The 18,613-nt window shown below is 45.1% G+C and overlaps 1 protein-coding gene across 1 annotated transcript in view; it reads left to right on the forward strand.

Annotated features, from left to right (window-relative positions):
• CYTH1 (cytohesin 1) overlaps nt 1–18,613 on the forward strand; it is a 635,562-nt gene that overhangs the window by 489,521 nt on the left and 127,428 nt on the right. Inside the window, exon 10 of the mRNA XM_086931079.1 lies at nt 13,038–13,192. Coding sequence (XP_086787205.1) covers nt 13,038–13,192 — 155 coding nt within the window. The remainder of the gene's footprint in view (nt 1–13,037; nt 13,193–18,613) is intronic.

Below are 18,613 nucleotides of genomic sequence, written 5' to 3' on the forward strand. Positions count from 1 at the left end.
GAGTGGTGGCCGACGGTAAAACGTGGACATGGCATATGACTGGTTGGAGGGATGGCGACCGGTGGGAACACGGCGGCGCACCAACGGGAACCAGCGACAGCAGCACGAAGGCGACCACGTTGGAACCCAGGAACATGAGCAGGAAGGACCGAGCCGCTCACCGAGACCGGAGGCAGATGAAGATAGACTGGAACAATGAACATTAGCCTCTAGGCACCAGCCGGTTTCCAACGCTGCACCGCCTATTCGAAATGGCCTGACTCTAGCTTCTGGACTGAGGCATGCCCGGGGGACATGCGAGGAGGGCCGCCTCTACGGACCTTGAACCCCGACAAGCAAGTACTATGGTTTGGGATGGGGTAAAGCTCTCTACCAAGTTGGGTTGGCGGGCGGTTCCAAGCCCGTTGAGCAGGGAAGCAGGGAGGGGAGGGATGGGAACGTTTTGGTTACTTCATGTTTTAATGTTGGACAGGAATAGATGGCAGGCACAAGCTACAATCACACAGGAAGAATATTTGCAATATGACTGAGAAAATAGGAACACAAGCGGTGGGACCGCGGCGACACCACAGACGTTTAAATGTCAGCACACGGCAGCGCATCCCCCACATCCGATAGACATTCCATGGCGCACAGTCCACGAGGCGACGTCCGTCCTGATGCGACACAAAAAAAAACGTACCCCCCCCCTGAAAATACTGACATGGAATGTGAGATGTCTGGGTGACTAAATTAAGAGGGATCTGGTACTGCAGGCTCTGAAAAGACACAGGCCAACAGCAGTCCTTCTACAGGAGACTCATCTCGTAGGCAAACCTTGTCAAGCGTTAGACAGACGGGGGTACAAGATGGCGGCGCACGCTGAGTTCACTTCAGGCTCGAGAGGGACAGGTATTCTCTTTAAAAAGACCTCATTGTTTATACCACTGCAGACTAAGACAGATGACCAGGGTCGCTTCGCAGCGGTCCAAGGCAATGGGAGGGGAAACTTCTCAACATAGTCTTGGTGTACATACCTCCGGCACTACAATCGGTGGCATTGCCCGCACTAGGGGCATTTCTCCTAACCCTACCGGAAGGGGACCTCATTCTGGGGGGCGACTTCTACACTACCATGAACACGCAGTAGACAGATTTCCGGCGCAGCCACAGGTGTCGGGCTGCTCCCGCTTCCAGGGCTTTGCACAGGCACTGGGATTAATAGACGTTTGGCGCCACACGCACCCAGCAGCGACCCAGTACACATACCACTCCACAGTACACAATAGTTTATCGAGGATTGACTACTTTCTAATGGTGGGATCAAGGCTACAAAGTATCAAAGATGTAGAAATCAAACCCAGAGGCATCTCGGATCACTCGCCTGTATTGTTGACCCTCTCTTGCAGGGAAAAATCACGCAGGCGGATTTACCCCATCTACCCTAATTATTTACAAATCCCAGGCATACGGAAAGAACTTAAATCCACCACTAAGCACTTCTTTGCTCAAAATACCGACTCCATGGACTCACCATCCACATTGTGGGAAGCATATAAGACGGTCCTCCGACGGCAGGCTATAGCCTCCGTCACGGGGCATAAACGATCACAGCAAAGGGAACTGACTGAAATAGAGCTCGCCCTACACACAGCACATATAACACATATGGCGGATCCCTCCTTAGACTCGGCCCATGACCTGCAGCTACAGCAGCAGCGCTACTAAGACCATTTGAAACACCAGACCGTAAACTACATCACTGCAACAGCACACAGAGTGTACGACATAAGGGATAAAGCCGGGAAAATGTTGGCATGGCTGGATAGCAAACGAGCTGGGCCTAGAGGGATACAAAAACTGTACTCGAAGGATGGTGTCTTACAGACACACCCGGAGGAGATAGTGCATACCCTGGTGGACCACTTCGAAGACGTCTACACCCCGGAAAGGGAAATAACAGAACCTGAAGCCCTCACCTCACTTGGCCACATAGAAACCTGCACCCTCCCACCCCAGGCAGTCACGGAACTTGAAGCAGACCTTACGACCGACGAACTGCAGTCTGCTATAGGAACCATACAATCTGGGAAGGCGATGGGCCCTAACGGGATCCCCATAGAATGGTATAAGCTCATGTCTAACACGCTTAGTGCACCGCTGCTGGCCATGTATAATGATAGCCTAAAGGTAACTATGCTCCCGCTTGACCAGCGCACAGCAACGATCGTGGCGATTCCCAAGCCAAGTAAACCCCCAACAGAGTGTGCCTCATATCGCCCAATATCCCTCCTTAATGCGGAAGTAAATATTTTTGCGAAGGTACTGGCAAATCGACTAATGCCCCACCTTCATCAGCTGATCCACCCGGATCAATCTTGCTTTATGCCACACTAAAACACCGCTCTTAACCTCCAGCGGGTACATGGGATACTGGCGCGTGCTCCGACACTTTCGGAGCCTACAGTGATAATATCACTGGATGCTAAAATGGCCTTCGATCTGGTGGAATGGCAATACCTCTTCGCGGTCCTCAGACATATTGGCTTCGGCCCTAAATTTCAGGCCTGAATACGACTCCTCTACGCTGAACCGGTGGCCCAGGTAGCAGCCAATGGTCACATATAACACACTATGCGGCTAGCCAGAGGAACACGCCAGGGCTGCCCATTGTCGCCATTGTTGTTTGCATTGGCACTGGAACCATTGGCCACTTTAATTAGAGCAATCCCATTACTGAAAGGCCTTCGTTGGACGGAGGCCTGGGAAGATCGTGTCTCCCTCTATGCCGACGACATGCTGCTCTACCTGACGGATCCTAATCATAGTATACCTGAAATTCTTAAACTCTGTAATGCACATGGGCACATATCAAGATACACGATAAACTGGTCCAAATCAGTACTATTCGTCTTACAAGGTCCAGATCCTTCACTCCCCGCCGACTGCCCAATAGTAATAGCCAACGACTCCTTTAAATACCTGGGTATACAGGTCACTAGGGAAGCCGCAGACTTCATCAAAAACAATCTGACACCTCCTTTAGAACGCCTAAAACGTGATGTCAAACACTGGGCGTCTTTGCCTCTAACATTATTGGGTAGAGCAGCCTTATATAAAATGATGGCTCTGCCAAGGTTCCTCTACGCTCTAGATAATACGCCATTTCCAATACCACCGCGATATTTTAAGCAAACTGCGGCACAGGTTTCGGCCCTCTTGTGGGGCGACTTACCGCCAGGCACAGCCCAAACTAAACTGAATAGGAGCTGGTATGATGGCGGAATTGCATTACCGAATCTGCAATTGTATTACTGGGCAGCACAACTTAAAACCATCAACCAGTGGATTCATACTCCCCAAGACGATCCGGCATACCGAGCAGACAGAATACAATTAGGCACGAATAACATGCTGGCGGTACTATACAATAAAAGTCAGGCCGCGAGACTAATAGGACCCACAAAGCAGACGGTGGCAATATGGTACGTGGCGCAGGCAAAATTGGGGTGGAAGGGAATCGTTACCAAACTCACCCCGCTTTGGGACACCAGAGCATTAGGACAACTAAGAAACAGTAAGGGCTTCACACAATGGGATAATATTGGGATTTCCACGGTGGGAGATATGTGGGATAGGGGAATTCCTTTTTCACAACTGCAACAACATTATGATGTAGGACCGGCTGAAACATATAGATATGCACAAATTAGGCATGCCTTACTAACAGCGCTCCCAGCAGATACTGATGTCCCACAGGCTTCACCATTGAAGGACCGTCTGCTCACAGACTTCATGCAACAGCGTGCTACATCCCTTACTTACCGTAAACTCCTTAACAATATGCCCGACCCCACACTTAAAATCCGAGACCGATGGGTAACAGAGGTGGGAGATATGGATTGACTTGGAGTGGCAGGCTGCCCTGGCGTCCCCTAGGGAAGTGGGCATTTAGGCCAAGTTCCGACTTATACAATTAAAAATATTACATCGTGTATATTACACCAGGACCACCCTACACAAGATACACCGCGTGACACACCCCTTCTGCCTCAGGGGATGCGGAGAGGAAGGCACATTATACCATACCCTGTGGGATTGTCCTATTATAATAGAATATTGGCGACAGGTCCTGCGCACCATTTCACAAACGTTAGAAATCTCCATCCTGCCTGAGCCACGAAAATGCCTCCTCAATATCTGGGACCCCGCTGACCTCACTCGCTACGGCCAGACCTGGTGTACCCTCGGCTGCATAGTAGCAAAAAGAGACATAGCGCAGAGATGGGGCGCGGCAGACCCCCCACGTTAGCATTATGGTGTAGAAACATGGATTTACTCATGATAACTGAACTCACGGTATATGAAAGCATGGGAAGTCCACGCAAATGGAACAGAATTTGGACATTTACAAGACATAACTGCCTGCAATCGACAAGTCAAGAAGATGCGGCAGTTGGTCAAGCGGTCTTACGTCATCTATTTCAATAGGAACAACTTCAGGTAACCCGTGTTCCTTCATTTAGTGATTAAAATATATATATTTAAATATATTTATATATAATATAGATAGGTACAAACGTATTTATAGATGAACTGTGTATTGTGTATATAGACATACTTCAATTTGCCTACTTATTATGTGTGGTGTTACTCATCCTGGTTGATACTCTATGACTGCTCCTTTTGAATCTAGTCATGTTTTACCTTTTACTTGCTTCACACTGGTTGGTTGTTAAATATGGGAGTGTATCAGTATAAGTCTCCCACCATCCGCAACCGACTCTTACCTGGCATACTGCTTGCTACTCTGATTCAGGCATGTGAATCTATGAAAGATACCCCAATACTGGATGAAAAAACAAGTTACTTACCTGTAACTTCAGTTATCCAGTATTGGTGTCTTTCATAGATTTACATGCACCCACCCTCCTCCCCGGAGAGTCAGTTCTCTATTTTGGGGATACTCATTTCCCACTTGTGCTAACGAAAATCTGAGGAGAACTGGCTCTGCAGAGAGTGTTGTAGAGGGTGCTGTAAGCTGATTGGTTGGGACAAAGTTGTTGGTCCTTTTGGCATAATGAAGTAGATAGGCTACTAGAGTTTAGGCCTACTACTGTAATTTACCTTTGGCACTGCTTTTTTATATACCGTGGGACTCCCGCCTCAGCGACTGGGAATGATTCAGGCATGTGAGTCTATGAAAGATACCAATACTGGATAAAGGAAGGTTCGAGGCATGTGGGCTGCTGAATTCATATCTGTGCATAGATCGCCGCCTAGTGTTGGGTCCAGATGATTGCACCTTGTTGTCCTGGAAGAGTCTTCGAAGTATCACAAGAAAGGTGGCTCCTCCCTTGGACTACAGTGCGCATGGGAATCCTCTCCATCTTCAGATTGTTTTTTTCCGCCATTGGGTTCAGATGTTTCTCCTACACTCGAAGTTTGGAATCGAAACAAACGTTTTTTAAAGGCCTTCGGAATCGACGGTATTGTTTCCGCTTGGTGGCTATTACCTCTGATAAACTTCCTTCTTCTCTCCGGTCGTCGACGCGGCCCGTTTGGCCTTTCGACGCCACGTGGGCCTATCGTCGATGGAACGGAGTCCATTTAAATTCTGCCAACAATGCCATTCCAAGTACCCGCATACTGACGGACATCCAGTATGCAACAAGTGCTTGTCACCGGACCATAAAGAAGAAGATTGCCTGGCTTGTGCCCAATTCCGTTCCAAAAAGACGATCCGGAATCGACGGGCCGCTAGGCAAGAGATGCAGAGACCAGCACCAGACCCGGAAAACATTTTCGACGACGACCAAGAGCTCGTCGACGTAGAAGACTCTGATCTAGAAATCGTGGCCGTCGAGGACGATTCGGAAGACGAACAGATCCCGCAGGGGCGAATAGTGAGTACACTGCCCCTGAAATCCACTCTACCGAGAACAAAGGCTCCGGTCGAGGCATCGCCAACAGGCCTTAGCCAAGATCAAGACACTGATTCAATAGCCCCGCATTCAAGCTCGGCTACGAATACCAAGAAAAAGCCTTTCGACACTCCAGGCCCAAGTCACGTTCTCAAAAAACCAAAGGTTGTCGATCTGAAGGCTGTCGGACCGAAGGTCATCGTACCGAAAGTCGCAGACCCAAAGGCCGCCGAGGCTCAACGTACCGCGTAAGCCTTTACAACCAAAGGTCGTCGACCCGAAAAGGGGTGTCGACTCGAATGTCGCACCGAAAAAGCCGGTCGAACCGAAACCGAAAGTCGACGAACCGAAAGCAGTCCAACCAAAGAAGGTTGCGCCAAAGCCGATCGACCCGAGCACAACTGCTCCGAAGAACCCAGTCGAACCGAAGAAACCAATCGATTCAACAAAGGGCAAACAACCAAAGAAGGTCGAACCTCCGAAAAAAACGGTCCGACCTACAAGTCCGGTCTATCCGAAACCAAGCCTCGACCCGAAGAAGGCTGAAAAGACACCTAAGCCTATCAAACCGACAAAACCTGTCGATCCAAAAACAAACGTCGAACCAAAAAAGACAAAACCCAAGGATTCGACTCCAAAACCAAGGACAGTGATCCTATAGAAGAGGAACAATCAAAACTGTACATAGACCCTGAGACTGGCAAGGTAACAGTTTACCGCAAAAAGAAGAGACCAGTGGACACTGAACCTTCTTCACCAATTCCTCTAAAGAAAAAGAAAGACTCTGCCACTTCTCCACTTAGACCTTTCGAACCGGTCTCTCCTACTATGCCTACCACGTCTTATGCCCCTTACTCTCCTACACAGTTAGAGTATAATGTAGATTATGCAGAAGAGGATCCGGAGCAAGATTATAACTATCCACAGCGCCCAGAGACACAGGATAACACATGGGACAATCAACAAGATCCATATGATACACATCCCATCCCTGACACCTCCTACCCAGTTAAACCATCACCCACAGATGATACAGTAGCATTTAATCTCCTAGTGGACAGAGCTGCACTATACCACAATGTTGATATGCATAGTGACCCAATAAAGGAGGATTTCCTTTTTGACACATTTGCCTCTTCTGAGAGAACAGTTAAAACACTCCCTATGTTAAAGGGTGTACTAAAACACGCCACTGATATCTTTAAGGATACAGCTAGAGCACGTGTTATCAACACTAGGTTTGAGTAAAAAATATAGTCCTGCCCCTACAGACCCCACATACATTAGAGATCAACTACCACTTGATTCACTAGTTGTAGCTAATGCACGAAAAAGGGCTAACTCCCAAACAACTGGAGAAGCACCACCTCCCGATAAAGAATCAAAAATCCTTGAAGCCTCAGGAAAAAGAGTGGCTGCACAAGCAGCCAATTCATGGAGAATAGCTAACACGCAGGCTCTACTAGCTCGCTACGATAGGGCACACTACAATAGACTAGAGAGCATACTGCAACATCTACCTGAGCCATTCAAAGAACAAGCTGATGCTCTTATTCAGGAGGGGAAGCTCATCACAAATGCTTCCATTAAATGTGCATTAGACGCTGCAGATACCACAGCAAGATCCGTTAACACTAGTGTCTTGCTAAGACGACACGCATGGCTACGCATCTCAGGCTTTAAGAGCAAGGTGCAATCTACTATTCTAAACCAGCTGGTCAATCCAGACTTCCTCTTTGGACCAGCAGTAGATAATATTCTGGGTAAATTGAAAAAAGACACTGAGACTGCAAAATCAATGGGTACGCTGCAGTTCCAACAGCATAAAAGCTCCTTTCGGCGCTCATCATACAGAGGAGCTGCACGAGGCAACACGTCACAAGGTGCCTCGGCATATAAAGCCAATACCCAGTCCACCTTCAATAAAGGTCCCAATCGAGGTGGATACAGAGGAAATAGCAATAAGGGGAGAGGACATGGAGGCAATAACAACAGAGCCTCCACTGCCACAAAACAGTGACTTCAATACACTACCTCCAGACCACATAACACCGGTCGGAGGAAGAATACAACAGTTCCTACCAGTCTAGAACAACATTACCACAGACAGGTGGGTAAGACAAATTATCCAGTATGGCTACTGTCTAGAACTGACTTCTACTCCACCCAACATACCACCCAGACACCGTCCAATGTCCACGGAACACATCGCCCTGTTACAACAAGAGGTGACAAGTATGCTGGAAAAGAGGGCCATAGAGCCAGTCCCTTTCCAACACCAAGGAACAGGAGTATACTCACTATACTTCCTCATTCCAAATAAGGACGGGTCCCTCAGACCAATACTGGACCTCAGACCCCTAAACCAGTATACACTTTCGGAGCACTTCCACATGATCACTCTACAGCAAGTCCTCCCGTTGCTAAGGCAAGGAGACTTCCTAGCAACCTTAGACCTCAAGGATGCGTACTTCCACATACCTATACATCCTTCTCACCGGAAGTATCTCAGGTTCACAATCCAAAACCAGCACTATCAATTCAAAGTTCTCCCCTTTGGGGTGACCACAGCTCCAAGAGTGTTCACAAAATGTCTAGCGACAGTAGCTGCACATCTAAGGAGACAACACATTCACGTTTATCCATACCTGGACGATTGGCTGATACAAGCAAAATCGTACGAACAGTGCAAGAGCCACATGTCTCAAACACTTCAGCTGCTACACATCTTAGGCTTTTCCATAAACTACTCTAAATCCAACCTACAGCCATCCCACATACAGTAATATCTGGGAGCTACTATAAACACCTCGCTGGCAAAGGCATATCCAAACGCAGCGAGGATAGCCAGTATGCAAATGCTCATTCGCAAATTCCAACCACAACACTCCCTGTCAGCTCGAGTGTTCATGCAGTTCATAGGCATGATGGCCTCCTGCATTTTCATTGTCCCTCATGCCAGACTTCACATGCGCCCACTGCAGGAATGCCTAGCAAAACAGTGAGCCAAGCTCAAGGACTATTAAAGGACCTAGTGTTGTTAAACAGTCGTGCGTACAACTCTCTGCAGTTGTGAAACCCACAAAACCTTTCCAAAGGACGACTTCCAAGAGCAGGTTCCACAAATAGTGATAACAGCGGACGCATTACTGTTAGGTTGGGGAGCCCACGTACTCCAATACACAGTGCAAGGGTTTCGGACAACCCAGCAGAAAAAATAGCATATCAACTATTTGGAGTTGCTAGCAATATTTCTAGCTCTAAAAGCATTCCATAAACACCTGTACAACAAGACTGTGTTGATCCGGACGGACAACATGACAGCCATGTACTACATACAGAAACAGGGAGGAACGCACTCTCTACAACTGTCTCACTAAGCGCAAAGCATATGGAAGTGGGCAATTCCAAAAAACATCTTTCTCCTGGCAGAACACCTCCCTGGGAAGGACAATCAGATAGCGGATCTACTCAGCAGACACAGCCAGCAACTACACGAATGCGAGATTCACCCTCAAGACCTCCAACCATTCTTTCAAAAATGGGGGCACCCAGAAATAGACCTGTTTGCCACAAAAGAAAACTCAAAATGCCAATGCTTTGCCGCCAGGTTCCCACATCCGTTGTCACTGGGCAATGCGATATGGATGAACTGGTCAGGCAGATTTGCGTACGCTTTTCCCCCAGCTCCATTAATTCCACTAGTGGCATGCAAACTCCGGCATAAGTCAGTCACTATGATCCTAGTTGCTCCAACATGGGCAAGGCAGCCATGGTACACAACGTTCCTAGAACTCTCAGTAGTGCCTCATCAAAGGCTAAAACTCACACCCAGTCTTCTGACTCAGGGCCATGGAGAAATCAAACACCCAGATCCCAATCAGTTGAACCTAGCGATCTGGCTCCTGAAGTCTTAGAGTTTGGATACCTTAACTTGCCTCCAGACTGCATGAACATCATTAAGGAGGTAAGAAGGCCAACTACTAGGGCATGTTATGCAGCTAAATGGAAAAGATGTGTTATTTACTGTAACAATAACCAAATCAATCCATTAGATGCTTCTATACAAAACATCATATGCTACCTATTGCACCTTCAAAGGTGCAGCCTAGCTTATTCTTCTATAAGACTACACTTAGCTGCTATAGCAGCATACCTCCAAAACAGACAACACCTTTCACTGTTTAGAGTACCAGCAGTAAAAGCGTTCATGGAGGGCCTCAAAAGACTAATTCCTCTAAAAAACCCACCTTCACCAGTCAGGAATCTAAACGTTGTACTCGCCAGACTTATGGGGCCTCCTTTTGAACCCCTACATTAATGTGAACTACAATTTCTCACATGGAAGGTGGCTTTCCTTATTGCTGTTACCTCACTTAGAAGAGTTAGCGAGCTACAAGCACTAACTATTCAAGAACCCTTTATGCAAATACACGCAAACAGGGTAGTACTTAGAACAAACCCTAAGTTTATGCCAAAAGTCATATCCAATTTCCACATCAACCAATCTATAGAACTGCCAGTGTTCTTCCAAAATCCAGTCAGTAGCTGAAAGAGCCCTACACACCCTATATGTCAAAAGAGCTCTGCTATATTATGTTGACAGAACAAAGGCATTCAGAAAAACAAAACAGTTGTTTGTTGCTTTCGCACCACAACATAAAGGAAATCCCATATCAAAGTCAGGAATAGCCAGATGGATAGTTAAATACATTCAAATATGCTATCAAAAAGCTAAACACATTTTAACAGTCCCCCCAAGAGCACACTCCACGCGCAAAATGGGGGCATCCATGGCTTTCCTAGGAAATATTCCCCTTGAGGATATCTGTAGAGCAGCCACATGGTCTACCATACACACTTTCACAAAACATTATTGTGTAGACGTACATTCCAAACAGCAAGCTGCTGTAGGGCAGGCTGTTCTTAAAACTCTTTTTCAAACTGCTGCAGCTGGCACAGGTGACCACCGCTAGAGGAGATACTGCTATACAGTCTATGCACAGATATGAATTCAGCAGCCCACATGCCTCGAACGGAACATGCTACTTACCAGTATGCATCTGTTCTTGGCATGTAGGGCTGCTGACATTCATATCGCCCACCCTCCTCGCCGGTGCCTGTTACAGCTGTAGCATTCTCTCTTTTGCATGGACATTTCTTACTGTACTATACTCCATCTCTGCCACAATGGCGAAAAACAATCTGAAGATGGAGAGGATGCCCATGCGCACTGTAGTCCAAGGGAGGAGCCACCTATCTCGTGATACTTCGAAGACTCTTCCAGGACAACAAGGTGCAATCATCCGGACCCAACACTAGGCGGCGATCTATGCACAGATATGAATGTCAGCAGCCCTACATGCCAAGAACAGATGCATACTGGTAAGTAGCAGATTCCTTACAGGTAAGTAACTTGTTTTCATATGTGTGTGTGTGTGTGTGTGTGTATATGTGTGCGTATATATATATATATATATATATATATATATATATATATATATATATATATATATATATATATATATATATATATATATATATCCTACTGGCGGTCGCCAGTAGGTAGTTATAGTTAGGATTTTTTTCAATGTTAAATCTCAAAATTCTATTTGGAATAACTTTGGCGCCGGTTGATGAATCTGCCTGACAATTCCCTCAAAACGGCCTCGCGGCGCCCTGGTCCTTCCCTGAAAGTTTGGGGGGGATTTGTCAAGCGGGGGCTGAGATAAAAGGGGGGGTCCCAAAACATGTTTTCCCCATGTTAATTTCCATAGGGCGGTCGACCTCACTTTTAGCCCGAACGGCTGAATGGATTTCCACCAAACTTGGCAAATTTGTAGGGACTGGTAGCCCTTTGCTATGTCTCAAGATATGTGCTCCAGTGGATTTTGAGTAATTTAGGTTCCAAAAAATATATATATCTATGGCAGCGCCCCGGTACGCGCACCGGGCGCGCCACGCGACTTGCGCACGGAAAGCTGATTGGCTCTCGGGTGTCGATAAACATTCCAAACTGTCCGGAGCGGCCGCCATCTTGTGTCTCGGTAGGATCGAGACACAAGAGGTGGCCAAAACAGGGGGGGGGAAAGACCATTAGGGGGCAGAGTAGACCCCCCTGACCCCCTAGGTTTCATGTGGGGGCTATTAAAGGGCCCCGCGGGGCAAAAAAAAAAATAAAAATAAAAATATTCGATTTGCGCGGGGGGAGCGCCCAGTACGCGCACCGGGGAGCGCACCGGGGAGAAAAGAGAATGGCAGTGTTTAAAAATGTAAGTCATTTTATATAAATGGGAGGTAGTTCTGAAAAGAACTGTTTTTTTTCTTTTTGTTGTTTTATATTTTTATTTTTGAATTTTTTTTTACTTTTTATGCCTTTTCTGAACAGTTTTATATTTTTTTTGTACGGAATTGTAAATGGCTCAACTGGAGCAAAAATAATTCTGCAAAAAAGTAGGGTTTTTTCGGGCACTTATGGTTATCCCCAGCACAGATGATAAGTTTATTTTTGAATATGTGTTTCAAGGGTTACTTTACAGTGAAAGGAGGTCTGCCACTCTGTCACAAGGATGGTGTCATCAGTGATGTCATGAGTGATGTCACTGACCATGTCATGAGTGATGTAATCTGTGACGTCATCAGCAGTGCATTGCAGGCGCGCAAGTTATAGTGAGTCCAACTAACTATAAAGTGGAATTTCAATGGTTTTATGTCAGTATAATTTCCAGCTAACTATAACTGGTGTGAAACCTATGGTTTTTTCAGTGAATATATATATATATATATATATATATATATATATATATATATATATATATATATATATATATATATATATATATATATATATATATATATATAGTATCTATTCAATCACATTGATGAACATTACAGTTACTAGGGACATTTGCCTGAAGTACATAATTGACCATCTAAGATTAACTCTACCTGTTTAATGACCAGACAATTGGAGAGATGCTGAGAAGAGTCTTTGTTGACTATATATGAGATTCCATGCTGTCTCTGTACCTGATGGTATATTGCATTATGTTAACTTTCATAAAAGTCAATGATAGAACTTCTCTTGACTTTTCTGTATTTTCTTCCTGCCTCTCCCTCTTTTTCAATGTTCAGAACTGCTTTGAGCTGTACATACCAGACAATAAAGACCAGGTAATTAAAGCCTGCAAGACGGAGGCTGATGGCCGAGTGGTGGAAGGCAATCACACTGTGTATCGGATCTCTGCACCCACGACTGAAGAGAAAGAAGAGTGGATAAAATGCATCAAGTGAGTGATACTCTTATAACATTGACTGCAGACAGACGCCGATCCTCTTATCACATTGCCTATAGATAGACGCCCTGTGCCTCTACAATCTCTAAAATTAAACATGGAACATTAGGAACAATGTGTAGTAAAAGAGTTACCATCATGAGAACCTTTGTTATTCATAAACTATATTAATCTCCTCTGCTCTTATATGATCCTACAACATATTCTTAAATATACAAAGTACACGTTTTTCAAAAGTATTGTTCTCTCGTAGGAGATTTCCATGTATAGTTATAAGTCCTTGAATAGTCCCGCCCACCTGCGGAACCCCGGAGCACTTCTTTTAGATATGTCTTCTTAAATGGATATTGTTCGCCTTTCTTCAGGAAAGCTGGTAAAGACACTTAAGAGATAGAGAGGCAATAATGTAACCAAAATTCATAAGCTACATTGGCCACATCTTCATCTTGAAGTGAAAAAAGGATGCCAGTACACTATATTTTGCGCAATTTTGCAGTGTGTAACACAAAGAAGAATTCCCTCTAACCCCATTCGCAGCCGACTGCCCCCGCCAAAAAGAAAGGCAAATGCATGGATTCTCAGGGTATCCTAATGGGGAGTGATTCGGTTACGGACTGCGGAGGCTGGAATCAATATTAAGTTGCCACGAAACAGTGCCTCCCACACCCTAGATTGTGCTTATTTCATCGGCAGGGAGCTACAATATTACTACTAGTAGGTAGTATCTTGTAGCTCCCTACCCATGAAATAAGCTCAATCTATGATCTGGGAGGCACTGTTTCGTATCAATTGTATTCTCAGGGTAAGCACTTTTGGCAGCTGTTTCCCACCATATTAAAAGTTGCTTCCTCTTCAGTTTTGTTGGTTTGCTACAACTGTACATTGTGGAACTCATGGAATGTTTTACTGAACATCTTTCAAGTGGTATGAGTCTTCAATGAAGGCATGCTCATTTCTGACAGTCATCAACAGTGCATTTGTTGCTGTTGACCTTGATACGCTATATTATGGCCATGGCCTGTTAATGTGGTATACCTCTTATTTGTCCCTCATAACTATTATATTTCTTTTTATTAAACAAAACAAAAATCGACATTACAAGGTAGTTCTTAGTATAGAATATGCATAGGGTATGACATTTAGAGTCAGGTCATGATTATAAGCTGGTAACTTAGTTATGGCGATGGTGGATCATCCTGATTCAGGGTGGTCGGGGGGGCACATATATTACCTCGAAATACATTCCATATTTGTGACCACTTCCTGGGGCATCCCCTTGCTACATATACTGTCTTTTCTCAGAACATGCACCAATCCATGTCCCTCTTCCATGCTGCAACGGTCGGTGATAACCATTGTTCCCTTTAAGGTGCGCGCGCACCTCTCTCACTGTTCGTGAGGGGCTGTGATTAACATGAATACTTCAACTAAAGCTCACAATATGCCCTGCACCGCTCTTTTCTATCAAACGAGTACAGCAATAGCTTAGGCTGTGGTCTTAGGTTTCCAGTAGTGATTCACGGAGAGGCCCACAGAAGTCATAAGATTAAGACCTGTGGAGGAAATTCAACTGCAGCACAGGAAGACTCGGCTTAGCAGTGCTTAATATGTTAAGAAAAAAAGCCAGTAGCCCAGAATTTTTAGGAGCCCACCTCCCATGCTTCTTAACTGGGTATTGCTTTGTATAAAGATTGTCTGTTTGTGATTCCATCCACATGCTTTTCTTCCATTATCCTAAACGTCCTGTCTCTTCCTCAATCTTGCATGTTATTTTTCATCATTGCTTTCTCCTTTTGCTACTTCTTTGCTGGAATTCTTTTTCTCCTTTATACTCTCGTTTCTGCCTTTCTCACTTGAACTCTGGGTATGTATCATTGCGAACAATAAGTCCCGGCCCCAAAAATGAGTGCTGGCACTCACCACCTACAACCACCTGCACAAATTAATTGCTGCTTGTTCAGCTTATAATAATCCGGGCAGTCTGCCTTTTGTTTACATTGACTCCTTCACTCAAAGACATGAGTAGTATCTACTTTAGAATCTGCCTCTCCAAGCTTGAGAAATGCGAAGACTTACTATCCTAGTGTGACTGCTTTCTAAGGGTGCTGCCTAAAGTACATAGAATTCTACTCTAGAAAAAAGTGCTTCTGGGCTTATCTTTGTTTTTCCATCCTGTGCATGGCTATTAGGTGCTCATGGTATGTCAGAATTTCAGCACTTCATTTGGTATATAGTTATGAATATGCTCAAGCTACCATTTTTAGGTGTCACTACAGACAGCTTGACTTTTTTGAAGTCTCATTGTTTCCAGTACATTGCATATACTTAGGGTCTGCGAGCCATGCTGTATTGGAGTATGTAATAGAAGCCCCGCCCATATTTGTCATTGGCTTGTGTCATTGTCCTTCATAAATGCTGGCTTCTGATTTGTTAATAGGGTTGTTAGTCCCTCCTAGTACCGCCTTGTCTTCATTTGTAACCTCCCATGAGGACTGGCCCTTTTACTTCTGCATTACATGGTAAGTCTTAGTGTGTAAGCGCTATTTTCTTTAATGAGTTTCTCCTACAGCAGGCATGACATGCTTTCCTGCAGCATTCAGCGCCATGCATTTCATTTTCCGAGCAGCCAGGACAGTGGCAGCTGCTTCTTTGAGATGAAAAAGTTCTCGGATTTCTCCAGTATTAGGGTGTCTTTCATAGATTCACATGCTTGAATATTCCCCGTCGTCGAAGTGGGAGTCCCACGGTAAATAAAATAGCAATAACATACCAATAACATATGTATGTAAATACATAACACATGAAATAATACTAGAAAATACATAGTAAATACTTAAAAACAATTCCTACGAGGAATATATGGTAGAGAGAGAAAACACTTGTAACATATTCCTGTCATTATGTTAGTCCAATCTACAGCCAATCAGGCGCCAGCACCCTTCCAGAACCTTCTCCTCAGAGCTCAGACCTTCAGATTTTCTACCCACGTCGTTTGAAGGGAGTCTTCCTGAGCTCTGCTCAGTTTTCTCAACTTCAAGTTTTCCAGTCTTCACAGCATGTCTTTAAGTAAGAAGTCTTTATTTAGACCCATGTTAAAAATAAAACAAGGAGAGGTGGGAAGAGCCGAACGCAGATGGAGAACAAACTACTGCATCGAATACCGGAATAATTACAAATCAATCAGAAGCGCATATCATGCACTGATTAAACAAGCCAAAACCAACTTTTACACCTCGGAAGTAGAAAATGCCAGAAATAAACAAAAAATTATTTTTAAAATTGTCAATAGCTTCAATAAACCCAAAATACTAGAACAAGAAATCCCGCCTTCGGAGCATCTATGCAACACCATCGCAGACTACTTTGAAAACAAGGTACTAGCACTTACCAAGGATTTCATCACTTCTGAAGTTAGGGTAGATTAGGAAATCATGGGAAGGGACAGGTTTGGAAACTTTCCATCCCATCAGCTTGGACGAGACCCATAAGGCCATCTTAGCTGCTAAGTCAGGTTCTCCGTTCGACCCATGTCCTCCTGCACTGCTAGACATTATGGTCGAGGTAACTAACCCTGTGATTAACAGTATTGTGAACTCCTCTTTGACCACAGCAATAGTCCCAGCTGAATGGAAGCTAGCGGCAGTCAAACCACTACAAAAAAAGCCTCTCCCTGACCCTACCACTTTATCCAATTTGAGACCAATATCTCTCCTCCCAATGCTTTGTAAAATCACTGAAGCCTGTGTAAACAAACAGATCACCAAGTTCCTGGAAGGAAACGAAGCCTGGCATCCCAATCAATCTGGCTTCAGGGCACAACACTCAACGGAAACTGCCCTCCTGCTCACCTCAGATACCATCCGCATGGCACTGGACCAGGGTAAGAAGGCCGTCCTGATTTTATTAGACCTGTCGGCGGCCTTCGACACTGTGTCGCATGCCATCCTGATTAATAGACTTGAAACATCTGGCATCTCTGGTACAGTGTTGAAATGGATTAAAATCTTCCTGAGTGACAGAAGACAAGTAGTTACCCTCGGCGAATTTCGCTCCAAGGAAAAACTAATAAAGATGGGCGTCCACAGGGCTCGAGCCTTAGCCCAACACTGTTTAATGTTTACACTGCCCCTTTAATTAAACTAATATCGTCATTTGGAATTGATGTTGTGGCTTATGCCGACGACACTCAATTGATATTGGTCCTGGACAAAGACACACAGGAATGGGAAGAAAAACTTAAAGGTTGCCTCACGGCAACATTCGACTGGATGAAAGTCAATCACCTAAAATGCAACACAGGCAAGACAGAAATCGTGCCTATGGGCCCAAATAACAACTTCACGCCCAAAACCTGGTGGCCGGAAAAGGCAGAAATCCCACCAAATACAACTCAATCGGCACGAAACCTAGGGATCACATTTGACAGCAACCTATCTTTCAAGCAGCAAGCCCTGAAAGTCGCAGGTAACTGCTTTGCCATCATTAAAGGACTCAGGAAGTTTTGTGACCTTCTCCCACTAGAGGCTAGGAAGACGGTAACAGTTGCCTTAGTGACGTCGAGGATAGACTATTGTAATAGTCTATATGCAGGTACTACTAAAACCACCACACATAAACTTCAAATGGTACAAAATGCTGCAGCTAGGTTAGTCCTCAAATGGCCGAGGAAATCCTCCGCATCATCTGCACTAAATACACTGCATTGGCTCCCAATAAATAAGAGAGTCCTTTTTAAAATATTGATTATTACCTTTAGAGCCACCCACGCTCTTGGACCAAAATACCTACAGCAGAGATTTGCCAGATACCACCCTTCACGCAATCTCCGATCATCCAGCTCAAATTTCCTGTCAGTACCTAGGTTCAGGCTCAGCACGAGAGGTGGTAAATCCCTCCCAGGACTCGGAGCAAAAGCCTGGAACACTCTTCCACCCTCCCTACGTGCCCTAGACAAGGAAAAAGATTTCAGAAAGGGACTGAAAACCTGGATTTTCAAGCTACAGGACACCTGTGTTAGAGCCCTAGTGTAACAGTTGGGTGAGCTTCCATCTACGCCCTACCTGTTTCCTACATCTCTGGATCAGTATCTTGCGCCTTGATGCTCCTTGAAGTGGCTGCTGCGCGGTACAAATGCTCTTTTACATTACATTACATTACATTACCTTGCTCTTCTTGTGGGAAATTACGTCTTTACTCTGAGGACACCCACAAGAAGTGCATTTATTATCTTTATCCCGACCATGAGGTAGGTAAATGCAAGTTTTACAGGACTTTCTCTACAAAGACCCTTAAGGACAGAAAAGGCTGTCTTCTTATTTGGCTTCAGCGACTTAAGGATAAGGATTCGGCACTGTCAGATGCAGAAAGTTTGCAATCTGGACCTTCAAAAGTATCCTCCAAACGTAGTAGTGTGCA

Source organism: Lissotriton vulgaris, chromosome 7, assembly GCF_964263255.1.
Source record: "Lissotriton vulgaris chromosome 7, aLisVul1.2, whole genome shotgun sequence".
Taxonomy (NCBI): Eukaryota; Metazoa; Chordata; class Amphibia; order Caudata; family Salamandridae; genus Lissotriton; species Lissotriton vulgaris.